At 42.3% G+C, this 18450-nt stretch overlaps 1 protein-coding gene across 1 annotated transcript in view; it reads right to left on the reverse strand.

Moving 5' to 3' along the window:
- The window catches only part of LOC145404875 (neurotrimin-like), a 46139-nt gene that overhangs the window by 8012 nt on the left and 19677 nt on the right, over window positions 1-18450 (reverse strand). The window contains exons 3-5 of the mRNA XM_080276376.1: window positions 6610-6761; window positions 4833-5040; window positions 711-869 (exon numbers count right to left, since the gene is read on the reverse strand). Coding sequence (XP_080132502.1) covers window positions 711-869; window positions 4833-5040; window positions 6610-6761 — 519 coding nt within the window. The remainder of the gene's footprint in view (window positions 1-710; window positions 870-4832; window positions 5041-6609; window positions 6762-18450) is intronic.

Raw genomic sequence — 18450 nt, forward strand, 5'->3', positions numbered from 1 at the left:
TCTATCTCTCGTGACTATTTCCACACTCTAATTTTTTCTTTTTGTTTCCACTTTTCTGTGTGATCTGCCCTTTCATGCTGTCCTGATCATTCTACATATATAACCTGTTTCGCCAGTCTTGCCTCACTTGTCATCCTTCACTTGCTATTCGTCCTAATGCACGCTCCTTTCTGCCTATCTTAGCCTTTGTACCAGCTCCATCTCACTTTCCTTCTTGTCAGTCCCAGTTCACTCTCCTATTCTGCTGTTCCCAACTCCCTGCCTGTTCTCTCCCACTTTCCTACCTGCCTTGTCTGTTACTCTCTCCTTTCAGTTTGCCTTGATCTTCATGTCGCTCGTGTTTCACTTTCCTTTGTGCCTGTCTTAGCCTTCTCTCCTGCCTGCCTGCTCTATCATACTATAATTTCTTCTTTCTCTGTATTGCTAAACTCTTTTTTCTGCTTAACCTGCCATGCTTTCCTTTTTGTTGTCATGTCACACCTTCCATTATGGATCTCTGCATCATCTAGACTGCCATGTTTTTCTTTCCGTTCCGCATGTTCTACATTTCTGTGTATGTTGTACTATACGAGGAAGTAAATACCAAAAGCTAGACGCCGAAAATGTCTCCCTCTCCTTTTTATCTGCGCTGCTGCACTTTCCTTTCTGAGTATCAGTCTGGTCTATCCCTTTCTTTTTGCCACCTGTCCTGCGCTGTTGTACCCACTAACCGTGCGAGGCGACGCCAGGGAAGATGGGCTGGTTGTCCTCTCTTCTCCAGGCGATGGTGGGAGGGGGGTGACCCTTGGCGCGGCAGGTGAGGGTGACGTCCTGCCCCTCCCGTACTGTGATGTCACCTGAAGACTCGCGGTCGATGATGTCAGGCGGCACTGCGGGAGATCGGAAAGTAAGTGGAGGATTGGAATATTTTCTGTGGGAGAGGGAAGTTAGTGTGGAATAGGGAAGTGCTTTTTTTTTTTTTTTTTTTTTTTTTTTGAGAGGGAAGAGGGGGAAAGAGGAAAATAACCAGCAACAGACCTGATAGTCCTTTCGAGGCTGTTTGTTATCGGGAGAGGTATACCAGACAAAATTATCCATGAGTTAAAGACAATGCTAGAAACCTAGAGAGAAGTAAGGATTGGGAAGAAAGCAGGGGACCAGGAAGCGTGCGGAAGACTGACTGGGGAGTAAGTGGGGGATTAGGGAAAAGTGTTGGGGACTGGGAAGTAGGTTTTGGGACTGGGAGGCTTGTGGGAGTAAGCGATAAGTAAGTTGGAGGTAGGGGTGAGGTGGCGATCTTGATAGCTTGGCACGATAGTATGACGTACTCTGTAAAAAAAAAAAAAAAAAAAAAAAGATTTAAGTGGGATTGGAAAGTAAGAGGGGAATGGGAAATACCGGTAATAGATTAGGAAGCAAATTGGGGATTGGGAAGTGACATTGGTATGCTAGTTGGGGAATTACTCGGGGACTGGGGAGCAAGATGAAAATTGTTAAGAAAGTTAGAGGCTGGGGAAAAAGTGGGGAAGTAATAGACTGGGAGGTAGGTAAAGGGTTGGAAGTAAGCCAGGAAATGGGAAGTCTATCTATCTATCTATTGCCAGATGCCATAATCCCATAAGGGGTGGCCATTTGACTTTGAGTTAGTTGTTTTACGGGGAGGGGCACTAACCCTCCACCAACCCACTTGTTGACACGTAGGGAACACGTATGGTTTGGTTATATGGTTACCACCCAGCGTTGTAAATGGTTTCTTGGCTTACAGGAAACCATTTGGCTTGTCACTCAATGTAAAGCCACCTGTAAAGGAAAGAAGAGCAATAAGAAGTGACAGGAAAGATGGGAGAAATAGGAAGAGAGGAGGGTAGGCACAGAAAAAGAATGATACAGGCTAAGGAAGAAGTAGGCAGCACTACATCAAGTGAGTGGATGATGGTCGCCACCACCTACCACAAAAATGGGAAGTAAATGTGGGAAATGGGAGATACTGAAGAAAGAAGCAAGTGGAGGCAGAAATTTCTCATGTATTTAGTTTTTTTACTTGATCGCCAGCCTTCCTCTCTACTAAACATCGATTAGTGTTAAATAAACTTTCAAGGTGCACCAGTAGCAGAGAAATATTTGCTTGACATAGGTTTTGAAGTCATTAGGTTCTCGGATTTCTCTTACAGGTTATGCACAAATTTTTTAAATGTGTGTATGTATAAAATACCCAAGTGCACTGTCCGCGGCGAGAGTGCCTATGGAAGCGGCTTATAATCCTTTCAGTACGACTGGTCTTTCCAAACCTGAATAAAAGTATTTGATGTTAATAAGAAACAAATTGCATAATACGCCTCTGTACAGCATGTGTAATGTACGCTCTTGCTTCTCTACTCCTCTCGACATATCAACTTTAGCCTCATACGACATTCATAGTCAGCGTGGGTTCACATACGATATGGTTTGATCTATAATCTAAACTTTTATCCTCTTCTGTCAAAGTGCGTCATTTTCATTTCATTGTCACCACTACCAGATGAATATTCAGCTTGCGGAAGATGTGGGCAGGTTAACGAAAGCAATATCTCTTCCGCTCCAGATTGGCCAGTCACTCCTACGCAAAAGAAACCTTTTTATAAGTAGCAAGAATAAAACTGACAATACATTATCGGACTGTAGGACCTCATGCTGTACAGAGTGGCGTAATCAGGTCTTCCCTCAAGTATCAAATCAGAGAGAGTAATCTACGAGAAAGGAAAGCTGTCAAACCTCTCTCAGCTTCGGAAGATTAGCCAGCAGAGACAGTGAGAAGTGGAAGTGATAGCATATTTGGCGAATTATGGTGCCTTACTCTACTTACACCATCCAGCCCAATTAGATGTCTGTTTCTCATACATCACTTATCGTCGTATATCTCGTATCCATAAAACAAGCTCGGGCTCTTATGGGATTACTGTTGATCTGGCCATTCCTTGTCTCTTGGTATATTACGTTCAAGCACATACAACAACATCCATATAATAGCTTCATATCCTCATGGTATCTCATTTTCATTTGCATTCCATATTCCTCCATACATTCCTTCACCTACCCACAACAACTATATCATTTTTTTTTTTTCATTTTTATTCTTATAGTTAGTCTGTAACTGTACTTTTGGGTAATTTACATATATGAATGTATCGGCTTTAGCTAGGCAAAATATCTCACAGCGATAGCGAAAGTATCATGGAAGATGCTGGGGTGAAAATGTGCCTAAAGAGTATTCTCCTCTGGTTCAAGCAACTGGATCTGTTAACAGGCCAGCTGAGCAAAAACGTATATCTGAACTTCGTCTCTTTCGCACTATTACGGACCATAGAAAAAAGGAACATATTTTGGCAATTTTCATAAAATTTCGTATATCATCATTCTTATCATAATCACCACCACCTCCGATGCCTTGCTCCTTCATGGGTATCCTCGACAACAGATGGGCATGACAAAACCTACAGGCTAATATACACTCACGCACCCCTTTCATTTTCTCAAACACCTCTTTTCTTCATCCCCCAGTCCCACCAGCATACTACTCCACTCTCTTCTTTCGTAACGCATAAGGTCTGGTTCTATCAATATTACCCTCGATCTCATTTGACAGCTTTATCTGGCAGCCCATCAGTCTGCATTTTCTGCATTCCCTTTTCGTACACATTGATTTTTTTTTTATTCAAAATAACTTGCAACCGGGATGGCGGGATCAGTGTTCAAAAGCAGAATTACCTCGACCATTTCAGGATTTATAGTAAGCCCATGTAACACGAAATATGAATTCCATATTTCAAGAATATTAGTTTATCATCGCCGATACCAGCTGCTATCACTTTCGCTAACCTGTTTCGCTCAATGTTTAAATACTGTAGGCCTGAGCAGCCAGTCAGAAATATCACTCAAGTTCTAACCAGGACGCAAAAGAGGCAAACGGGCCCATATCAGGTTCGGTTCAGAATATTATCTTTCTAACAACTTTCTGTTTTCTAAAATTACATTGACTTAAAATCCTTATCGATAGACACTAGTTCTCATTTTGATTACTACTGTTTTATTTAATCATGAGTAGTTGAATTACACTGTTCATTGCCAGCCAAGCCAAAAACATGGGATATACGTTATCCATTCCACCTGAACCTAGACTTTGTCCCTTAACATATTCTTAAACATTTTCTCTCGTTTCTACTTCCATGAAGTTACAGGAAGACACTGAATATATTTATCTTCATTTCACAACTTCCATTAAGTTTCCTTTCTTACTAGTGTCATAACCGAATTCCTTATTTCATTGTCAGTTCCCGAATACCCGATATAGAAAATTTTCATACTTTAATATATTACCTTCGTTCATATGTCACACATGCATATAGTTAGCTTCGCTCTATCTAGGATCTGTTTTGACCTGATCATTTCTTATCACTCAGTACAACAACTAATTACTCAGTCACAATGTGCGTTTATCTAGATTAGGGCGTCATTAAATCTATGTTGACCTGTTTTCTGTTCCTCTCTGCTGCATAAATCAATAAATCGAACCTACTCATAGCTTCCACCTAGCCAGCTTGAGTCCTACTGGGATCTGTGTAAACTTATACGCCACAACTCCCAATACATGAGACCTAACTTCAGCCATCATAGGAATAGTGTTGATCTATAATTCTCGTCTATTCAGTAGTCTGTAATCCACATCTCTCATTACATTACACTTTCCCACAGCATCCATACAGCTGCGTTGAACCATCATGGGATGTTTGTTGACTTAAAGTATTCGTTCATTCCATATCTCTCGGTATATCAGACCAATACAGAACTCCCTTTTTGCTGGATCTGTGTTGACCTACCCACAACATCCAAATATCCAGCTTGCGACTTCATGGGGTCTGTGTTGATCTGGCACATGTACCACCCTCGGTCAGCCTCCCGCACATTCTTGATAGCGAGGTCCCAGGAGCGTCGGTCGTTGTGAAGGAGGGCGATGCGGGGATTTCTGGTGATGACCTGCCTGTGGATGGTCAGGATGGTCTGCGTGTCTATCTGCACCCACGCCACCTGTACATAAAAAAAAAAAAAAAATCACTGACGCATGAACTGTTCATGGAGTGTCGTCTCTGCACATAAATACAGTGTGCATACAGTCAAATCTAAATAATTGGTGCTTGTATAATCATTAAAATACCGGCCCCTGTGCAATGAGTAAATTATCGAAGCCTGTGCAGTTAGTAGACCACCTCCGTCTGCGAAGTCATTACTAGACTGATGCATGTGTAATCAGCAAAACACTGAAGCTTTTGCAATTAGTAATAACCTGGTTCCTTTGAAGTAATGTCTAAATTTACTATGTCATGTGACTTTGCCCTATGACATATTATTCTTGAAAGCAGTAGGTGAACCCTGCGATGGGTGACCCTCCAACCTTCCACCAAAACGCACCAGATTTGACCAAAACTGCTTTAGTTATTTTGTTCACACACACACACACACACACACACACACACACACACACACACACACACACACACACACACACACACACACACACACACACACACACACACACACACACGCACACACGCACACACACGCACACACGCACACACACACACACACACACACACACACACACACACACACACACACACGATGAAGTTCTTCCTTGTCACGTGACCTTTGACCCCTGACTGCCTGTTCTTATAATCGAATCCCTTTTGTTTGGATAAAAAATTGGATCAGACATTCTTGAGATATTTTGTTGATATAGAAGCATACATAGATATATATACGCAGATAAGGACTCCATTACAACAGCTAAATTTTCCTCTTCGTTGTTGAAAAAAAAAAAAAAAAAAACAGATTAAAGTGAGCAATACGCTTAAAAAATTTTCTCATCGTCTCGTGGTCTAATCCCATAAGCTGCTGCACGATGCTCCTGCTAGGCTCTCTCTCTGCTGAATAAAGTCGCCCCTTAACAGCCTAAATATATCACCGATGAGGCACGCATCCTTCAGCCTGTATCCCATTACCTGTTCCGCAGTGCTAGAGCTGGGATATGTCTCAGAGGAAAAAAAAAAACAATATGGAAAAAAATCGCTCCGTGTAAGGTTGAATATAATAGAAAAGGAAAAACAGCTGTCTCACCTTGAATCTCATGAACTGTTCGATGGTGAAAGGAAGGAAGGTTTTTTACTCAATATGAACTTCACATGAACAAAATTGCCCATGTTAGCCCTTAGAAAATTTAAGATACCTGTTCCATCATCCATCCTTTATTTCCCTGTCAGGAACAAGGGACCCAAAGTAAGGCTTTTTATCTGGACGTGTAAGGTGAGAGAGACCAGATTCTCGCTCCTCAGAGGTAAATCCTAACCAGTCCCTGGAAATAAAAATATTATAATACAGACAATGTAGATGATCCATTGCGATAAGTGGAACTGTTGGGTGGAGGAGAGACAGATTAGAACCTGAATTCTTTAGTTTCTTTAACGCCTCGGGCTACACAGAACCCCTCTGGATCTCTCTAAAGGCGGGTTCTGTGTAGCCCTAAATGTTAGAGAAAATAAACTATCTCAAACTTGTCTCTCTCCCACCCAGAAATACAGACAATTAATACTCCTCTCTCACCTTGTACCCCATCAATTGCTCCACGGTGCAGGGAAGGAGGGCGTCTCTACCCACTGTGACTGTGGTGTTAGGAACCTCCCTCACAAACTCAGGCATCAGTCTGGGCTCTTCAGTCCTCCCTGTAGGCTCACGTTGTCCTCGTTTTGTTGCCTCTGGAGCGTGGGGGAGAAAATTTAAAGAATAAAATGTTGATCAGTTGAAAAATGTGATCCCTGGCTCTCGTTTGGTTGCCTCTGGGGAGTGGGAAAAAAAAAAGAAAAATAAAATGCTGATCATTGGAAAAACATGATCCCTGGCTCTCTCTGTGTTCGTTTGGTTTCCTTTAAAGCGTGGAGAAATGTAACATAGAAAAAGTGAAAAATTAAAGTGGGATAGAAATGATGAAAAAAGTGCTCGTTTCTTGTTACTCGAATGTACATGAAAAACCTGGTTATATAATTAGATGATTAACCTTTTCCTTAGATGACGTATTATTTTTCATTTTTATTAAGCCACGAAGAAGTGATTTTGTTGAACTTAAAATGGACCTATAATTGTGTAAGGGTAAATAATGGCTATAGTTAATCACTTCATTCGAAAATCTTTTCTAAACTAAAAAATAAAAATAGCATCGAGGCAGCTAGAGTGAATTGTAAATGACGTCATCTCAGCGGGGGAGGTAGTGGAAAATATCAAAGAAAACAGGAGGGAAGCAGGGAAGGGAGAGCCGGAGATGATAAGCGATGAATACAAATTAGAAAAAAAAAAAAGAAATACGAATCATAAAAAGACAAGGAAATGTTTAGCAAAAACGATTAATGCAGTCTATCTGTCTGTCTGTCTGTCTGTATGTCTTCTGTGTCTGGTTGTCTGTCTGTCTGTCTGTCTGTCTCTGTCTCTGTCTCTGTCTGTCTGTCTGTCTGTCTGTCTGTCTCTGTCTCTCTCTCTCTCTCTCTGTCTCTCTGTCTCTCTCTCTCTCTGTCTGTCTGTCTCTGTCTGTCTGTCTGTCTGTCTGTCTGTCTGTCTCTGTCTGTCTGTCTCTCTCTCTCTCTCTCTCTCTCTCTCTCGCTCGCTCGCTCGCTCGCTCGCTCGCTCCCTAAGTAGTCGAAGAAAGCTTTATGAAAATTATTATACAACATTGTGAACTGAAAATAAAAGATAGAAAAGATGCAAGCAAGACGGATTCCTTGTTTTGCTTTGGAGAGCGAAATACAGTAATGTGGTACAGTTGTGGCTGAGTTCAAGGCAAATGTGATCCTGAGGAGTGAAACACAATGGTTTAGAAGAGCGTGTGTCTATTATAGTTTTACCCTACGATATGAATAACTGAACTATATGAATTGAATGAAACCTAACACAGTAAGTACGAGTTCTCGGAAAAAAGACAGGCAGCCCAAGACCAAGCAGGAGGAACAATATGAGGTTAAGTGATGTGTTGTGGGACACAGCCTTGTTTTTCAGTCGAGAGAAATACGTGAAGAAGCTTTTGTTGAGCCTAATCCTCACATGACTGCAGTAATTATGAAAATGTAACTAAACTGAGCAGGTTTCTCTCTTCTCTTCAAATTGGGCGAACTGAAATGGTGGATTTTATCGGGCATTTTTGCCAGCACTTCGTAACTTCCATCACAGGAATCAACAGAGTACATGAGACTAACCTCTTCGCCACGATTTCTTTTTTCTTTTTACTCTTGCTACTTTCAGGTGATCAAATTTAACATCGGGGAAGCCTCTCGCAATGAAACTTTTCAGTACAGCGTGCTTTAACTATAGAGGGGCACTCGTGGAGAGCAACTCTCCGACAAGGGGAACGCAATTTCGAAACCACTCTTCATACCGGGAGAGATTTTCTCATCGCTGATTAGAGTTTCACAAAAAATGTTTCCCACATTGCTCTCATATTTGGATTATTTCATTCTTACCATTCTTAATTCTTCCACCAAGTTTTGTCCAGATCGGATCAAAACTCTTTAAGATGACTTTGCCATGTAACCTTAACCTTTGGTCTTCCCCTTTGACGTTTTTCTTTGATTATTCTCACAATCGAACTCCTTTATCCATGCCTTGCCCTGAACCTTTCCAAAGGTTTCTTCTAAATCGGATAAAAATTTTCTAAGTTAACCTTGTCATGTGATCTTGACCTTAAATCTATTACTCTCAGAAACCATAGGTCAATCCGCAAACCCATCCAACAAATTTGGTCTTGATCAGCTCAAAGCACTTTTGGTTATTTTGTTCACACACAGACACATGGGTCGATCGTTGATCTTGCTCAAGGGCTTTGAAATCTGTCTGATTGTTCCCGAAATCGACCCTTTCGTTCTTTCTTTACAATCGACTCTTCCACCAAATTTGATCTGAATTAGATAAAAACTGCTCACGTTTACTATGCAAGGTCAAATTTAACCAAGCAGTGACCTAGACTTTTTGTCCTATTGTTCTAAAAACAGCAGCTCATTTTCTGGACGATTCTCAGCCTTTGTACCAGTTCTGGTATAAATCGAGTAAGAACTGGCTGATGTATTTTCTGTATAACACACGCGAGCGCTGTCATGCGTGCGTCCAGTAAAACATTACCCCCCTCCCGCTCTGCAATCGCAGGTGTAAAAATAGCTGTGGATGGATATATGGGTGAGTGGCAGGGCTACGAAAGAGGGCTAGTTTGGCCATCGAGCAGAGAGCAGCGAGTGGAATAAGAAAGGCACAAGGATGCATAGATGTGGCAACTAAAAAGAGAAAACCAAAAACAAGAGAGAAGAAATGGTTGTGGATGGACATGTGCGTGAGAGAACCGAGACTGAACAGACACGTGCCTGGGAGAGAGGGACTGGGTGAAGAGAGAAGAGGTGGCTGTGGAGCGTAAAGGAGCGAGTACATTAAGGAAGGCAAGTGAGAGAGGCGCTAACGAGTTACTGATGATGCAGGGAAGCTGCTGGGACCGACCATACTATCAACGACGGAATGGTGTATGTGTTTTTTTCCCTTTGTGTAAAGAGGAGTTAGCCTGCTCTTCCTCCTTTTCCTCCTCCTCCTCCTCCTCCTCCTCCATATCATCATCACCATCATCACAATACAACTTCAAAGATAATAAGGAACCGAAGAGTGAAAGTTCCCAAGTTTGGCTCTAATAAAATCAAACTGAGGATAGTTCCTCCTTATCAGGTTACCTAAGAATACTCGAGGTTAAACAGGTAAAGGAAAATGCAGTAACTATGCCATTTAAATTGACTAAGTTTATGGTGAAGCAATGACAGGTATCCACAGTCCTTTTAAAACATTTCATTATGCTCTTCATAGGTGAGCTTAGAGAGGGACCTTACTGCATCGGGTTTGAGGTAGGAATAATATGTAGGAGAAAATGATGAAATGTAAAGTTATGAAAAATCAAGGAATAAGAAAAAAGCTTGAGAAACGTAGAATCGAGAAATGAATAATAAATAACCCCCTAAACCCTAGGAGATAAATATGTAAATCGTGCGAGAGAAAACGATGGCTATGCAGAACTAAGTGAGAATTCACAGTCAGTGCAGAGAGAGAGTGAAAGTCAGGATCGCATTTACAGTAACAGGACAGTGAGATGAGGTGTGGGTGAGGAGGTGTGGATGTTGGTGAGGAAGAGGTGTGAAATAGGTGTGATATGGTGTGCGTAAGAAAGTGTGGATGAAAGAGGAAGGGAGGTGTTCATTTGGAGGTGTGAGTGTGGTGGTTTGGGTGAGGAAGTGTATATATAGGTGGAAGAGAGGTGTGACTGTTGTGTGAGTGAGGTGGAATGGGTGTAGGTGATGAAGAGGTGTGATGAAGTGTGGGTAAGTGGTGTGAGTCTGGGTAATGAAGAAGTGTAGGTGAGAAAGTGTGGGCGTGGGTGGTGGAGGGGTGTGAGTGAAGTGTAGGTGAGGTGGTGTGAGTGTGTGTGAGCGAGAGGAGGTGTGGGTGAGAAAATGAGTGTAAGCGATGGAGATGAGTGAATGAGAATGAGATAGCGTGGGTAAGCATGATGTACAGGAAATGTGGGTGAGGGTGATGGAGAGGTGTGGATGAGGAAGTGACAGTAAAGCAGTGTAGGTGAGGACGTGTGGAAGAGTGTGTGTGGATGAAAAGGTGTGGATGGAGAATGGCAGAGGTGTGGACAGGGTGAAGTGTGGGTAAGGAGGTAGTGACAAGGTGATAGACAGGGTGGGGGCGGTGTGGGGGTGTGGGTAATGGTGGCAGCTGGGCGGAGGTGGTGAAGGACAGGAAGCCTCTCATCACGCCAGTATGAGGTGGTTTCCTTACTGACAGACATAGTTCTTCCAGTGTAACATGCTTCACGGCGCCACATTTGTCCCTTCACTACAGCAACACTCATGACATTTTCCCTTGTTACTTTATACGTGATGTCATAAACGTTTGTAATCTCAGACCATGAATGAATGCGAAATACGGATGAAGGTGAATGAAAAGTCGTACTATTTCCACTGTCTTTAGGATCGGTCTTTACGCAAAAAGGTCTGGCGGCAGCAAGAATACAATAAAAAATTAAGTCGTTGTACTGAAAATGAGGAAATGAGAACCGCATTATCTCTGCATGTCTATTCATACTGTATATACGAATATCCAAAAAAATTAATCGCCACGAAAATCCTGTTTCCTCAAATGAATATGGAGTCTCTGAAAGAATGTGTATGTGTGTGTGTGTCGGTTAATAAGCTCTTTAATGTCTCTCCCAAGCCATTTTTTATCTATGAATGGTACTTTAATAAATCCTTGTACTGAATTAATGCAAGCTGATATAAACAGCAAAACAGGCCCCAAAGAAGAGGCTAGCAATGTGTAATATGCAAAATCAAAATACCATAATAAAGCTGACATAAATCCTCCTACAAACCCAAGAGAATACGAGTCTCTACGTCGCAAAACCTGTGGAAAGAGGAGGGGGGAGCGGCCTGGAAATCACAGCAGGACGTCGCGATAACTTTTGAATAGGAAATTTAGTTTTGTCCCACTTTGCAGGCGACGTTTTGGTTAACACAATGACCCCAGGAAATTGACCTCCCATAAGTTCGTCATGTTTCCAGGCCAAGTTACGGGCGGACTTCCTTACCGTCCACCCTTTGACGCTGTGTGAAAATCGTTAATGTTGTGGTAAACATTATGGCCAAATAGATGATGATGATTAAGTCACTGATGCACACACACACACACACACACACACACACACACACACACACACACACACACACACACACACACACACACACACACACACACACACACACACACACACACACACACACACACAGTTTATACTCCCAGATCACATAATGCCATTTAAAACACACACCCATTCTGTCACACCACACACTGCCAGAGCGAATCTCATGTCCATCTACCACCTTCACACTTCCTGTCTTCTAATAAACTTTTTTTTTTTTCTAGCAACCTGTGTTTTTTAAGTTAACTCTTGAAGCCAGCCTTGCTAGGACACTAGTTTGGCCAAATATTATATGTAACTGCATCCACTGAAACAAAATGGTTACTTTAGATGCCATTTTCTCTTTATACCTTACGATTTCCCTCGGCTAAGAAAAATAGCTCTCTTTTAGCCTTGATATCATAGCCTTGGGAGAGAGAGAGAGAGAGAGAGAGAGAGAGAGAGAGAGAGAGAGAGAGAGAGAGAGAGAGCTTCTTTATGAGTTCATTATTTTTTTTTTCCTGGCATCTGCATGAGAACCAAAAGAAAAGGTTAATCCATTATATCTAGAATTCAGCTGAGGTGGCTGAGTGGTCAACATTGCCGTCTGTGATGCTGCCGGCCTATATTGCCAGGGGTTCGAATCCTGGGGCGGGAAGAGGGCATTACTCGATTTATGTGTCCATCCAAATTTAATGGATTGGTAGATTAATTGAGTTTCTTGGGTAAGACCTCAGTAAGGTATCTGTGGTATCCTAGGTAGTGAAGTAGCCTTGTATCTCGGAATAGTGGGCTAGTAAACCGACACAGGCTTAAAAACTTATGCTACAGAATTGAGCACCCCGGTTAAGCGCCTCAAGCTGTTTGCCTCTACCTTTAGGTTGACCTTTGTATCTAACTATATATCTCAAGTGCATTGCTAATAATTTAATTGCCCGTGAAAAATAATAATAAGGGATTTCTAAATAACTGTAAGATGGTATTTGTTTATTCATTTATTTATTCATTTATTCTTTTGTGCCTCAGTCAAAAGAATTTCCTACGGCTAGCTCAAAAATTTATCACAGTGGTTTGCGCTTTGCTTGACATTACTCATCATCATCATCATCATCATCATTATCATTATCATCATCTTAGCAACCCTACTCTTTGGGTAAAATCCCAAAACAAGAAAAAGATACGAACAGTATAAATGCAAGAAAAGTATCATCGGAGTGGATTGGCAGAAGACAGTGAAGATGTATAGAAAAAGAGCCTCGAGACATATTAGTCTCACCTTCTTTGAACTCTGGAATCAGGTGTCTGGCAGTAGCTACAAAGGTTGATTAAATACAGTTTCTTTCCACGAGTACTGGAATTTTTGAGTTTTTTTTTTTCTCTATACAAATCACAGATAATAATCGAGGGCTCATCCATTTCTGTTCAGATTTACAATACTGACCCCTTCTCTACTGTGATGTCCTTTAAGTGTTACTCATGCTACCGCCCGTTGAAATATTAAGTTTAGGGTAGGCATCTCGTAGCCAGGGTATATTTTCTTTTTATTTATTTATTTACTTTTTTTTTTATATCCCCGACACTGCCAAACATCTCTTCGAAATTGAATGAGCTTATCTGATGGTTGCAAGAGTAAACTATGAAATACGTCATCACATTGAACGAGCTGAAAACAATGCAAATTTTAAAACTACATTATGGCTGATGGATGCACTATTTCTGTTTGGATTTACATTGCAGCATACCGAATGGCAGACTTAAATGTAGGGGGGTAATGACTAAGGAAATAAAGCGAGTCCTGTAGGAACGTCTAGCCATTATCCCCTTCACTACGATGACTTCTCTTGTTATATATTCACGTTACCGCTAAACAGTTATATTTAGATGAGATGACACCCCTCGTAGTGAAAGGATTACTGGAGATGTTTGTAAACCACCAAAGTGCGAGGGATTTCTCAAACATTGATTCTAAGCCTGGTAGCAGCAAAGAAAATAAATAAAGGCGTCATCATACTAAAAGAGTTAAAACTTCACTGTCCCCGCTGACCAACTTGTGAGTGTGAGTAATCCTGTGAAGGCTGATGTTAAGTGTTGAGCCAATTAGAGGAGACACGACTGGAGCCCGCGGGACACGTTGCTTCACCTGGGTTTAAAGCCGCACCGAGAATCCAGGTTCAGTGTTTACAGACATTCTTGAGCTTAAGTTTCTTCATGGTATCCAGGTCGGGTTTAAAGGGTACTGTTTTATCTTTTCACTAAACAAGACAAACCACATTTCTGGCAGACGCACGCACTTCAGATGTATCCACCACCCCAGCACATCACGAAGTGAATGAAAATATTTCCTTTGCATTTGGACACACCCCTCAGAACCACACCAAGCACACTCCAGCTGCACACCACACGCACCCAAGACACACACCCTAGACACGCATTGTGGGTGCTGCATAAATCGATAGAAGTGAAAATGTAAACCTCATAAAACTCTGTGGTTACAGCTTGTCGGATTTCATTCTTCAAAAATGGACAGTGATTCGGTGAGTGAGTGAGAGACACAGTTAAGGCCACACATTGGACTTGGCTGTCAATTTGGATGCGGCAAAAACTCTTCCAAATGTAGGTATGATTTTCCCGTCTGAACAAGGACTATGCGATACAACCCGGCATGTTTATACTTTCACCTAGACTCGTTGGTGGTAGGTGGGGTCTCCCATCATCCATTCATTTGATGTAGTGTTACCTACTTCTTCCTTCCCCTTTATCATTCCTATGCTGTGTCTGCCCTCCTTTCTCCAAATTTCTGTCTAACCTTCCTCTCACCTTTTATTAATCTACATTCCACTTCAGGTGACTTTGCAGTGAATGACAAGCTTAATGGATTTTTGTTACCCAGGAAACCATTTACAACGCTGGGTAGAAACCATACGAACGAGTAAAGGAGTGATATAGAGCCCATTATGGTACTCTGGTTAACTGGATGGAGAAATGTAAATGCAACATCCATCCAGGAACCAAACCTTCACATACTTCACATATATATATATATATATATATATATATATATATATATATATATACAGAGGGAGGGAGAGAGAGAGAGTGAGAGAGAGAGAGAGAGAGAGAGAGAGAGAGAGAGAGAGAGAGAGAGAGAGAGAGAGAGAGAGAGAGAGAGAGAGAGAGAGAGAGAGAGAGAATTAAATAGTTTTTTTTTTTTTGCAAGGAAAAAGGAACCAAAGGTCAGAGGGCAGCAAGATTGTTCCCTCCACGAAAAAGCAAAAGCAAGCAAGATAACAGAGAGCCAAATTCAAGAACCGTTCATTTCGAGATGCCTGGACACTGCGTTTGAAAGACTGGAGGTCATAGGCAGTAGGAAATAGAGGAAGACAATTCCAGAGGTAAAAGAACAACCCCCCTTTCTCCCTGCGTGGTGTGGTTTGGTGTGGTGTGGTGGGGCAGCAGTACGTCTGACCAGAGTGACCAGTGCCTGCTGGCCTGACGGGTGAGGCGGAGGCACCACACCCCCGCCCCGGCACTGTGCCAACACAAGGGAGGGGAGGGGAGGGGAGGGGAGGGGGGGCCACTACCTCTATTGCTAACCATGCTTCTTTAACAGCACTGCCCTCACCACTACATCAAAACCATTATTCCCATCCTCACTTCTCTACAACCCTTATCACTCTCCTAACTACTAACTTCATCACTATTTTCATCACCACTCTTACCTTCACTAACTACTTCCATCGACATATCCCCTAATTCAACTATCATTACCCCATCGCCACCCTTACTTATGCTAGTATATTACCCTCAGGTTAATCCTCACCACTACTTCTCACCATTCTCCTTATCACTCATCTTGGCCATATCCATATCACTACCCTCACCATTACTGCTCCCCATTTATGCCACTCATCACTATTCCTACTGACACCACTACCATCCACTATCACCATTACTCATACCTCTACCACTACGAGTCACCAGATCCACCCACCACCACTACCACCACCACTGCGGCACAGAACTATCACCATCACAACCATTCATTACAACAATTCACCCCAATTACACTCATCACTAGGCTAACACACATTTTCACCACTACCTCACCACTCATACCACCTCCACTACCTCTGCCCATTAGTATTATCACCAACACCAGTCACAGTTACAACCATTCCTCTCACCATCAGTAACACCACTATCGCTATCACTCATCACAACCACACCATCATCATCACCACTGCACCACCACAGTCACTACACCATAATCATCACCACCACCACACCATTACCACAGCTCCATCAAAAATCATCACCACCACTTTCAACCTTCACCACCATCACTGCTATTACTACAACTCACCAATATCACAGCCTAAACACCACCACCACCGCTCTCCACCACTTTTGCTATCTCCACCATACACCATAATCATCCCCACCATTCTCCACCACCACTATCGCCATCACTCACCACCACGACATCCTAATCACCACCACTGCCCTCCACCACTCTCCATAGCCGTCACCAGAGTCGCCTCGCTCGGAAAGCAAGTAAGTCTTCCCGGGCCGAGAGCTCAAAAATGCTAAAAGTTTATCAAGTCTCGGGGCGTCTTTCTTCAAGCCACTCATTGTTCCTCGGATCGCTGTTTTAAAAGTTCCTCTGACTCTGAATAGCTTCCCTCTGCCAAACTCCCATTCAGACGCTGATGAAAATAATGAACTTGTCTGCTTTGAAAATCGTATGAAATCATTTTTGAAAACCAAGGGAGAGGTATAATATCATCCAGGTACAAAATAAAATTACAGGTTTTTTAAAAGCGGGCGCAAGATACGATTGGGGTTCTTTTTTTAATGTGTGGAAAAACTGCGGCAATATATTTGCAGCAATAGAATTGAAATGTGGAAGGGACTGAATTGGCTTGGTGTTTGTGTGTGGGGGGTAGTGAATTCACCACCTGTCCTTCCATGTCCCTTTGTTTGTCTGTGTTTCTGTCTCTGTGTCTGTCTGTCTGTCTGTCTGTCTCTCTCTGTCTCTCTCTCTCTCTCTCCATTTTCTATAAGAGGGAAAAAAATACGAAGATGAAAGAAAAACTTCCATTCGCGTAAGTTTTTATTCTGATTAGCGTACTGATACAACGAGAACACACACACACACACACACACACACACACACACACACACACACACACACACACACACACACACACACACAACACACACACACACACACACACACACACACACACACACACACACGCCGCTTGCTGGTGCAGTGGTAACGCTCTCGCCTGCCAACTGGTGGACGGGAGTTCGCGCCTCGCTCAGTTTGCGAAAAGTTTCACTGACGAAGTGGGTGGTTACTGTCCCCCTTGAGCAAGGGGACGGGTGTGTGGGTGTGTGAAGGTCACAGCCTTGCCCTTAGATCGGACTATATGAGCTCTCAGCTCCCCTCCGGGAGGGTAAAAGCTGACGATCACGACCATCAAGTGATCCTGACCGACCCGGTGGACCCGGTGAATTACACACACATATAGATGAGATGCTGTTTGACCGCACATACAATTGCATTCATTATTAGTGATGATTAAGAGGTAGCTATTTTCATCGATTCATTTACTTTACATGTAGGTATATAAGCAACGTACCTCATGACTGCCTGTCCGATATTAACCGCGTGTGTCGCTGGGATGAATTAGATTTTGGCGCATATCCATCGAAAATCAAGTCAAGGTTGAGGGTTAAATTTCAGGTCACATCGTCATCTCATGAATTCTTCATCCAGTATGAATCAAACATGGCGCATAGTTGAGTGTGGGCATGGAGAGAAGTGGTTGTATTTTTGTACAGATCAGTCGAAGGTGAAAGACAATGGCACGGGTCAAGGTAAAATTTCTGACATAGCTTCGTTGTACTTTTGATCTAGTTAATTTTAGCACTCCCTTTTTTCTTTTTTTTTGTTACTGGATCTACCTATTTACTTGTCTAAACTTTTCTACACTAGTTTTACCTATTTAGTTACCTGTTGCTAGATATCTAACTCGTATTTCAAGAAGGTCGCAGCAGGAAAACCTCCAAGCTTCTCTATCACGTCATCTTCACCCCATCCTGCCAATCATAGCGCCTTCCCGCATGAAGCCTATTCTTCCATTAAATCCTTTCACTTCGCTTTTGATGTCCTCTGCTCCATCCTTATTAATTTAACATGTGTTCATTGCGCTTGTTTTCAACGCTAAATACAAATTAGCTTCTGACCGCAAGTTTTCTTCACATTACAGTGTTATAAATAGAAGCGCATTCAATGACCTTAAAATTTTACTATCCAGGGAGACACAGTTATCATGCTTCTTTTTATTGGGTTAAATAGGCGAGTGTGGGACATATCAGCGAGAGAGAGAGAGAGAGAGAGAGAGAGAGAGAGAGAGAGAGAGAGAGAGAGAGAGGTGAAGGGGGGGAGAGGGAGGGGGACAGCAAACATGGGTCACTGTCAAGAGGATACGCAGTGAAGAGGGCCACACATCCATTCAATCACAATTCAGCTTTATCCACAACACTTCTCTGTGCAAATCCGTAAGTTGTATTTTCACAGAGCTGAGATACGTCTCACAGTTGCTTACTGGGAGATTTATTTTGCATGTAAACTTGTTTATTTTTATATCTTTTCAATATGGTTGGTTCTTAGAATTATCATT

Source organism: Coenobita brevimanus, chromosome 65, assembly GCF_032717465.1.
Source record: "Coenobita brevimanus isolate Jiangsu-jjx chromosome 65, ASM3271746v2, whole genome shotgun sequence".
Lineage (NCBI taxonomy): Eukaryota > Metazoa > Arthropoda > Malacostraca > Decapoda > Coenobitidae > Coenobita > Coenobita brevimanus.